Genomic DNA, 10,501 nt, shown 5'->3' with positions numbered 1-10,501 from the left:
ATATATATATATATATATATATATATATATATATAAATTATATTTCAAAAATGTATTTATTTGAGCTTTACTTTTTGCAACATATATTTAGCATATATTTACAATATATTTTGGCCAGAAAAAAAATTTGTATGAGAATGCTGAATAGGAATACAGTGATAAATGTGTAAAGATTATTATTAATATATTGTATAATATTATATTATTATATTATTTGGGAGAGGGTGAAATGACACTATGATTACCATTATAGATTAAAAAAAGGTACTGACCTCTATTCTACAGTAACATTGCCAGTTTACTTACCACATAGTAAACATTAGTGCATTGTTGGCATTAATATAGAGCTTAATCAAATGGCATACTTTATTACTGCTGGAGATGATTTAGTTACTGATATCATTACCAGCTCTCAATGGCCTGGTCCTAAAGGCTTAATTTGATCTTGGCTTTACAACACACCATTAAAGATTAAAAGGCAGAAAGAGCATTAGTTGAGCACTGGCTGTTAGAAAATGTGTGTAGCTGGATCAGATTTCCCTAAGGTTGAGATACCCTTCCTCAAGAACACAGAAAGGCTCGCTTGTACATCTGCTGCATGTACACACTTTCTCACACTCTAATTAAAAACACTGTCTGACATCACCGGCGCACAGCCAATGTGCAAGCTGTTTGCACGCAGATCGTCTACAGAACATTATTATACTTTTGCTACATATGGGACAATATTCTGTGCTGGAAAAACTCACATCTTTAGAGGTCACATGTGCAATGACCTAGAGGTCATTTAGAGGGTCCACATTCCTGTTTCTGTTGATGTTTATGGAGAATCATTTTATCATGTGGAATCATCATATGGAGAGTCAAGCTACAGTTTATATATAGTTGATTATGCTGTGCTGATGCTGATTTGTGTCATCGTCATATTCTAATGTCTGTTTTGATTGGTCAGGGATCAATTGTTCCAGCTTTTGTGATTGTGCAAGGTTTCATTGCCTCCTTACAACCCATTCCAGCCCAGTGCTGCTCATTTGCATTTGGACTTTTTGAGTGAACATGTGAGTTCTGCCACAGGCCTAATTGCAAAAGTTGTTTTGGAAGTCAAGACGTAAAGATTCAAGATTTAAGAGTTTGTAAATGCAAACGTGTGGTTGTAAATCAATTTAAGTACAAAACTAAATATGTATTCAAGTAAGTTTGTCATTTTTTTCCCCTATATCAGAATAAAATAACGAATTATTTTTTACTTTATTTCACCATTTTGTATTTAATAATTTTAAATTTATTATACTTTACTGAACATTTTGATTCTATTTGACTGCTCTATGATTTTGACTTTGTATTTTTTGTTTTTTACTAGATTTATTATACTATTTTGACTTTTGTATTTATTATTATTGTATGTAATTGAATATTTTTGGATACTAGACTATTTTGTATTTAATAAATCAGACTACTTTTATTATTTGTTATTTTATATTTTTAAACTCGTTTTATTATACTGTATTGAATATTTTCAACTCTTTATATTTAATATTTTGACTAGATTTATTATACTATGTGGACCTATATTTATACTGTATTTGGCTATATTGTGATCATTTGTGTGCAACTTCAGAACACACACTGTAAAAAAAAAAAAGTTAAAAACAGGGCACAGTGTAATTTTATTTTATTATTTCCTGTATGTTGATTTTTCCAGTTCATTGCATTGTTTTAGGGTTAATGGAAATATCCGAAAACTATTGTAAGGATGGTTTTCCTACGGTGGTTCAGGCTGTAGGATTGCCGAATGACTAAAGAAACGTTATCAGCACGATGGTATAAAACTGTACATTTCTAGTCTATTACCACCCACTGCCACTTATACCAACGACGGAAATAAGCGCAGTTAGAATAGCTACATATGTGGGAGAGCGTTGCTATTGTGTGACTATTGTATTGCAATAGGTAACACTTTAAGATGAACCTTGAATCAAGACTAGTTAGCACATAATTAATAATTGAAATGGTTTAATAACAATATTTTGTTATGGTTACACTTGAATTGGTTACAAAATAGATGAAGGATGGTAAAGCATAGTTAATTGTACCCAACATGTAAAATATTACCTGAGAGAAAGAGATAGAGAGAGGAAGAAAAAGAGGGAGAGAGGGCAGAGACCCAAGAAGAGAGCCAGCCAAGAAAAGAGCCAGAGCAACAGTTACAGTCCTCTTTTATCCCTTCCTTGACCATGTGACTAAAAACCAAATGTGAGACATTCAAACTGACCAATCAGCAGATTATAACTTCACCCACTGGGCAAAAGGTGTGACAATTAGCAGACCCCCGGTGTATACACATGTTGGCCTACAGGCCTTGATCACTATCAGCACCTCTGTGCCTTCAGGAATTCCAAATGGCCCTTTTGTTACTGAAGATAGGTTTGGGACAGGAAAGCAGAAATCTTTGATAATTTTTGACCTTACACTATCGATACATTTTTATTTACATTTTTTTTTTTGCAGTGCAGGTTTGGGATTATTTTCTGCAAATGAAAATAATACCATTCAAATTTTCACTTTATAAGTTTACACATTGGCCTGTCAGTGTCATACATGCTCTCTGTAACGAGGTTCTTAGTAAGGAAGGAAGAAGTTGGATTCAGCGTGACTGAGGCTCGGGTAATTTATTATACTTCCCGTAGGAACTGCGAAAACAAGCAGGCGCTCAGGCACTTCAAAATAAACAAAACTTATATAGCACTTCTGCGGTTCTCTAGGCCCAGGCCACAGTCGGTCCCCCACGAGTCCTCAGTCTGTCTCATTTCTCCCTCTCTGTTTCCCTTGACGCCTTTTACGGTCTCTCCAGGCCAATCACTGAAACGAGAAGCAGGTGAATGTCATTTTGCACTTGACCTACTTACTCACCGCTCATCTCCGACTGCTCTCTCCCACTGCAGACTCCGCTAAACCACGCCCCCCTCGCCACACTCTCAGATTAAGATCTACAAGTTCTTGCAACACTTTTACCTCGATAAAAAACTTATTTGTGCTTGGCTGTGTATGCATATTTCTATGTGCATGTGTCAGCGGACACGTCTAGATACACCAAACTCTCGTTCTGCAGTTTGGCGGCCCGACGACCCATAAATCTGTCACTCATGGAGATGAGCATGTGATAGTTTGAGATGTTAGAAACCAAGTGAAATGACCTACTGTGAGTTCAGTACTTACATCACAACTGCAGTACATGATATCAGTCTTTTCAAATGTTCTGAGCACCTTCCCCTCTCTCGTTCCTGCGTTTCTTCCATCTTTCTCTCACTCATAGGTTCTCTTGACATTTGCAAAGGTTGAAAGACAAAGTAGCTTTGTGTCCTGATAAGGGCGAGGACTCCTCAGCCTGAATGTGAATGTTCTCTCATGAGATCAGTACGGAGCTGGGTGTATTTGACAGGCAGGGTGATGGGTCAAGTTTTGGAGGATCACAGAATAGCAGAAAAAGGCAGATGTCATAGAAGGAGGTTAGTCGTCACAGTAGGGTAGAACAGGGGAAATCTCCCTTAAGGAAAACTGTATTGTTTCTTTTCCCAAATAAACTATTTTTCCATGATAATGGATATAAAAAAGGCATGTTTTTCATTGAATATTTATTTATGTTGCATTTATGTGCATTATGTTGCTATTTATTTGATCAAAAATACAGTAAAATAGTAATAGTGTGAAATATTATCACAATTTAAAATAACTTTTTTTATATATATATATATATATATTTATTTTAAAATGTAAATTATTCCTGTGATGGCAAAGCTGAATTTTCAGCATCATTACTCCAGTCTGCAGTGTCTGATCCCTCAGAAATCATTCTAATATGCTGAATTGCTTGAACATTATAAATGTATTTACTGTCACTTTTGATCAGTTTAATGCATCCCTTGCATTAAAAAAATTATTTAAAAAAAACTTACTTTTAAACAATAATGTGTAGACTCAGTTTGAGAAGATTTGGTAAAAAAACAAAAAAAAAACAAATATTTAACTCTTTTTTTATTAGCTTCTGAACTGGTGTTAACAGGTTCTTAGGTGACCCTCAGCTCATCATCAGCCTTGAAAAGTGTATGCTATAATAGCAGCCTGGTGCAGGTATTGCTACAAAATCGATACTATTATTCACTATTAACTAAGAATAGTTAGTAAGTTTAAGTTCAATATAGGTATGGGGTATAGGATTAAGAGATCTAAATGGTCATGCAGAATAAGGCATTAATATGTACCTAATAAATACATGTGCTAGTAATATGCATGCCAATAAGCAACTATTTAATCGTGAGAATTGGTCCTTAAAATAAAGTATTACCACAAAAATTCTTATGTTTATACAGAATACTGTGCATAATAAAAGACATGAACCAAGAGCATGTTAATTGCTTTTGTTGTACTGTAGAAGCTTTCTTCCAGTTTTGTGTGGAAATCTGCTGACACAGGCTGTGATATTATGAACACCTGCTGGTGAGAGGAAGTTTACAACCCTACAAAATCCTTCATGATAATAAACACCAACACAAATGTAAAAAAAAAAAACACTCAGACACCTTTCGTTTTGGTTTATTGGAAATGTTCTCTTCTTGTCTTCTTGCCTCTGTAGCCCTGTAATAATATGTTACTGACTCTCAGCATTAAGATGATGAATATTGTTCTTACTCTTGGATTATTATCCAATAAGAAAGTGACTGGTGAGCTAATAATAGTCTGCACCGAGCGTTGGTTTACCCATGAGCAGGTTGCCTAGGAAACGTTACATAATTGGAGCATGGAAGATGCCCCCAGCTGATTGGGTGATGGAGACAAGGTGATAGATCTTCCTCAATGTGTTCTCTCCTCCATGTTCCATCTATCTGCCTGGAGAGGAAATGACCCCATGACACCACATATAGTGGCTAGTGGTTTGATAGGTTTCTTCCTTTCATGTCTTCAACAATATGTCACACAAAAGAAAAAAGGAAGTACCAATTTCTGTGCATTGCTGTAATGATTGATCAGTTTACACTGTGTTTTTTCATAGGTGCTGATTTGGGCGGACTGTTGGACCTTGAGACTCTGTATCAGGGTGTTGAACGCAGTATTAACCAGAGCCGACGAGCCCGCAGACAGCTGCCGGAACGAATCTACAACATTGAGGTTTTGCTGGGGGTGGACGACTCCGTGGTGCAGTTTCACGGGCAGCAGAAAGTGGAGAAGTACCTTCTCACTCTTATGAACATCGTAAGTGTGCTCGAGCCACCCACGCTGCCTGTTGTGTTTGGGTTACCCTTGAGAAAAATCAAAGAACGATAGAAACTACTCTGTCAACAGTGCAGCAGTTCTACTGGCGTAAGACAGCATTGTAATAAACAACTGAGATGAAGCTGGCTTGTGGTGAAGCATTAGAGACACGGTGTTGACACCAGAGGTACTAGTGTTTATAGCATTTATGTTCAATCCTGCAGTGTTTTGAAAACATTTGAAGTAGGGCTATCTATCTATCTATCTATCTATCTATCTATCTATCTATCTATCTATCTATCTATCTATCTATCTATCTATCTATCTATCTATCTATCTATCTATCTATCTATCTATCTATCTATCTGTCTTTCATTCTGTTGCTCTGTTTAGCTAGCCTATAAACCATCAAACATCAAGTCTTTTAAAACGTTTTTCCCCGAAAAGATTTTGATGTTTGACTGTGTCAGTCCAACATTAAAGGTTTGTTTTAATATTTTGACCTACATTTTTTTTTAGTAATTGAATTGATTTCTTGTTCACTTTTGGTACTTTCAAGCATTCAGATTCAACAACTGAATTGTAATTTAAAATGCATTCTCAATTAAATTCCAAATCGCATAAAATGTGGTTAATTGATTACAACAGAGCACTGTTGTATAAATCTACTGCTGTCCAAAATGATTGATTTTTCCTTAAAAAAGGATCAAAACTTACTGTTAATCACAATTCAGCTGATTAATATCCTAGCTTTAAGTGTTGTTAAGCTCCACTTGTGAGTATTTAGGAACGTTTTTTTGATATTGAAGTATTTGAAAATATAGAAAATATTAAAATATTAGTCACAAAGATTTCATGTACTGTTAGCTCTCACTAGTGACGATTGTCTCTAGAGGAGATGTCTGGCTTAGTTTATGCGATTTGTCTGTATTTTTAATTTATTTATTTATTGTGAGAAAAGAAGGATGTCAAGTTCAGGTAAATCTGAATGCAGTAAATCCATGGCTTTGTGTCATGTGGTCCAGGGTGATGGTAGACCAGGGGGAAAATATGCTTCAGGACAAAACAGCTCCCATCTATGCCTTGCTATGTGTCCTTTAATCTCCACAAATTAAACCTATGCAGTGACAAAGAGCAAGAGAGAGAGATCAGCTAGCCAACAGATATTATATCATCAGTAATAGTCAATGATGTGAGGTAAAATCAGACACATATTAGATCAGTTCTGCAGTCATTTTTCTACATCATGGATCACTCCATCTAAGATGAAATGTGATGTGATGAAAAAGGTCAGAGAAAAATTTATTATAACCTCACCATTTGTCTCTATATTGCATATTTTCTCTAGTTATCACGAGTCCCCGAACAATTTCTGCAGCTGTGCCACTGCCATCTCCTTTTCCTCTCCTCTCGTTCTCATCCTAGGGGGTGTTTCAAACGCTGCATTCTGAATAAATGACAGGAAAACAGATAAACAGAAATATATAAATAACATTGCGTCTCCTTTCTCTCCCACGCGTTGAGTTCCTTGCCGCTTTCTTCTTGAAAGTTTACTTTGCTCCTTTTTGGAAGGCATGTCTCTCTCGCTCTCCGGGAGTCAAGGAGAGAAAAGAGAGAGACATAAAGCAGGTTTTTGCCCTTTTTTCCTCCAACTATTTTCCCTGAATTCTCCTCTTTTAGTGTTTGTTGCACATAAGGGTTGTGTGTGATGATGTGTTATGCGTAGCGCCTGAGTTTGTTGCTGGTTTTGTGTGTGTGTGTGTGTGTGTGTGTGTGCGCATAAATGTCACTGCTGCTCTGTTGCTGTGTTTGCTCAGAGTGAAAAAATCCTCTGCAGTCTTTCATTCATGTTCTCCTGGTCAGTGGCTGGTCTCTCTCAATGATCCAGCAGGAGAAGAGAGTGGGAGCCGTCTGTCTGTCTGCCTGAAAAGGGATCTGTCTACGGGACTGTACGTGGGTGGCAGGGTTGAGCGCCATTCATAACTGAATTTAGAATGACTTTTAAATTCCTGAATGTGAATCGGATTGGAACTGAAGTAACAAAACAAATACAGAATTCAAATTTAAATATAAGGATTAAAATGGAATGAGGTTTCAGAATGAATTACCCATAAACATGTCAACATAGTTCATTATGTTCACATAGAAAAGTTAAATAATATTAGTAATTAATGTTTGAAATGCCACTTACAGTATAGGAATGCATATTTAATGTAGATTAAAATAAAAAATTAAATAAAAAAATGGGCACCTCAGTCGTGGTATTGAAGGTGGGAGAGAGCGCTGTACATTCACTCCCCCCACCAACAATCCCTGCCGGTACGAGACTCAAATCCGCAACCTTTGGGTTATGAGTCCGACTCTCTAACCATTAGGCCACAACTTCCCCATCGTGTTTGACACTATCAGTTCAAATTCCGACTCATGAATGGGATAGGAGACAATTCTTAAATTCTGAATTCACACATATCCTCATTTGAATAATGGGTTTGTTCAAAGCAGTGTCAAAATTTAAATTTTATTATATGAGCAGTATTTGCCCACTGAAATTGATTTTAAGGGCACTTTTTATGAAGGCATATTTTTTTAACCATATAAAAAAGACAATATAATTGCAACATATAAATACACACACACACACACACAGGTTTGTTTTTATGGTTTATGGGGACTCTCCATAGGCGTAATGGTTTTTATACTGTACAAACCGTATTTTCTATTGCCCTACACCAACCTTACCCCTAAACCTACCCCTCACAGGAAACTTTCTGCATTTTTAGATTTTCAAAAAATATTCATTCTGAATTATATATAAGCCTTTTGAATTACGGGGACACTGAAAATGTCCTCATAAATCACCTTCTCATTGTAATACCTATGTCATACCCATGTTATTATACAAATTTGTGTCCTCATAAACCACATAAACATGCACACACACACACACACACACACACACACATATACATATATATATATATATTTAGATTTATACATAATCTGAAAGCTGAATACATTAGCTTTCCATTGATGTATGGTTTGTTAGGATAGGACAATATTTGGCTGAGATACAACTATTTGAAAATCTGGAATCTGAGGGTGCAAAAAAAAATCTAAATATTGATTGAAATCGCCTTTAAAGTTGTCCAAATGAAGTTCTTAGCAATGCATATTACTAATCAAAAATAAGTTTTAATATATTTACAGTAGGACATTTACAAAATATCTTCATGGAACATGATCTTTACTTAATATCCTAATGCTTTTGGGCATAAAATAAAAATCAATAATTTTGACCCATACAATGTATTTTTGGCTATTGCTACAATGAAGAGTTCAGATGCAAGAGCCTCTAAGTGCCATTTGAAATGTTCTTTTAAAATTAGCATTTTTCTCAGGCTCCTATGTTTATGTTCAGTTATTTCACTTAAATGGCAATGGAAGGAACCTATTCATTGCCATTAAAGTGAAATTACTGAACCTACACAAAGAAGCCTGATAATTGTTTTTTCAAAATTTCAAATGGCACTTAGAGGCTTTTGCATATGAACTCTTCAAATATACCCCAGCGACTTAAGACTGGGTTTGTGGTCCAGGGTAATTATTAGATTTGTTTTATGAAAAAAACTTAAATCACCTGAAAATACAGACTAAACAGGCATTTTCTTGTATAAAATATAAATATACATATATATATATATATATATATATATATATATATATATATATATGTGTGTATATTTATATTTTATACAAGAAAATGCCTGTCTAGTCTGTATTTTCAGGTGATTTAAGTTTTTTCATAAAACAAATCTAATAATGCTACACATTCAGTGATGCTTGTATATTGAAGCATTTTAAATATATAGTTGTTAATTTATTTTCACATTATGTGGCATTTTTGTCACGGTTCATATCTAATTCTGGTCTGTTCGATATGTTAATCTCTGTGTGGAGTTGTTGTATTTGTGAATGGGATTTTGGTTTGTTCTGGAGAACTGGTCCAGTGACTCACTCTGCCCTCAATTTATAGAACCGAGTGAAACAATTCTTTAAAATGCACTAAAATTGATTGGCTTTACTTCATAGGGCCATGGGAAATGATGAGGAATCGATGTGTCAGAAAGAGATCAAAAGATCTGGAGGCCTCTTGACTTATGTCCACCCTTCCAATCCACCAATCAGCTGTCCTTCACCTTTATTCCGCCCCTTTAAGACTGGCTCTTTCAGATTTAGTGTTGCAGTCGAGATAATGGACCGGTATTTAATGCGGAAGCTCTTTGTGGGAGAGTTTGTTGTTGTTGATTCTCCTTTCTAGTATTCAGTCTTGGAAAGTCTCACAACATGCTGATCTAAGATTGCCTTTAGCTCAAGACCGTAAGTACCACATCAGATCCAGGAACACAGCATCACAGACCCTCGACGGTGTCCATGGGCTCTTAATGCTTGTACTCAGACTCATTTCACGTTTTTGCATGGGTGACCAGCGCAGCCAGCCTGTGTAATGGAGCTGAGACCTTTGTGTGTAGCATTAATTGTGTGAATTGAAAGTCGACAATATTAATTGCTTCCCTCTATATTAGTCACTCCTCAGGAGTAAACAAGATGTGCGGGCGGACCATTATGTAATCAACTCTTGATAGACACGTTGTTCTGGCCCTCAAATGTCAGACAGGTAATAATGGTCCAAAATGTCAAGTTAAAATGGCAGAGATTCAGTAATGAGTCTGAGCAAATACTGTCCACCAGTGCGTACCTTCATATCTCTGAGCATTCCTGTACATTACAGAAGAATGAAGGGGAGATCGGCCAGCCAAGAGCCTGATGGGATTTTTATACTCGTTCACTTTCCTCTCCCAGACTGAAACATGATGATGATGATTCAGCATAATATGTATGTGGGATGCAAGGTAAAAATCAGCGTTGAATAGGGAACGAAATGCTTGCCCGGGGGTGTTTTGTCCAAAATTGTTTGGGCTGGCAAACTAATTTTTGACTGTAGATCAAAGCATTAGTATTATACTATTTTTTTAATTACTTTAATCTCTCTTTCTACCTCCACTTTTTAAAGAAGTAGTTGAAAGAAAGAGTTTACTTCTTAGTAAAGAAGCAAATCAGTGTTGGCGCAAATAGCCTTGCGGGCAGTGTGCCGACATATAGCGCCGTTGTGCTTCAGCGTCCTGATTCCTCTCTCTATACTGTACTATCCTAATAAAAAGGCAAAAACGACAAAAAATAAATAAATATTTTATAT

At 36.0% G+C, this 10,501-nt stretch overlaps 1 protein-coding gene across 1 annotated transcript in view; it reads left to right on the top strand.

Annotated features, from left to right (window-relative positions):
* LOC107566696 (A disintegrin and metalloproteinase with thrombospondin motifs 2-like) overlaps window positions 1-10,501 on the top strand; it is a 73,355-nt gene that overhangs the window by 32,780 nt on the left and 30,074 nt on the right. The window contains exon 2 of the mRNA XM_016252215.1: window positions 5,048-5,247. Within this exon, the coding sequence (XP_016107701.1) occupies window positions 5,048-5,247 (200 nt within the window). The remainder of the gene's footprint in view (window positions 1-5,047; window positions 5,248-10,501) is intronic.

Source organism: Sinocyclocheilus grahami, unplaced genomic scaffold (genome assembly GCF_001515645.1).
Source record: "Sinocyclocheilus grahami isolate Dianchi unplaced genomic scaffold, SAMN03320097.WGS_v1.1 scaffold1093.1, whole genome shotgun sequence".
In the NCBI taxonomy this organism is placed as follows: domain Eukaryota; kingdom Metazoa; phylum Chordata; class Actinopteri; order Cypriniformes; family Cyprinidae; genus Sinocyclocheilus; species Sinocyclocheilus grahami.
Note: the sequence above shows the minus strand (reverse complement) of the source record. Positions and strands in the feature narration are given on the sequence as shown.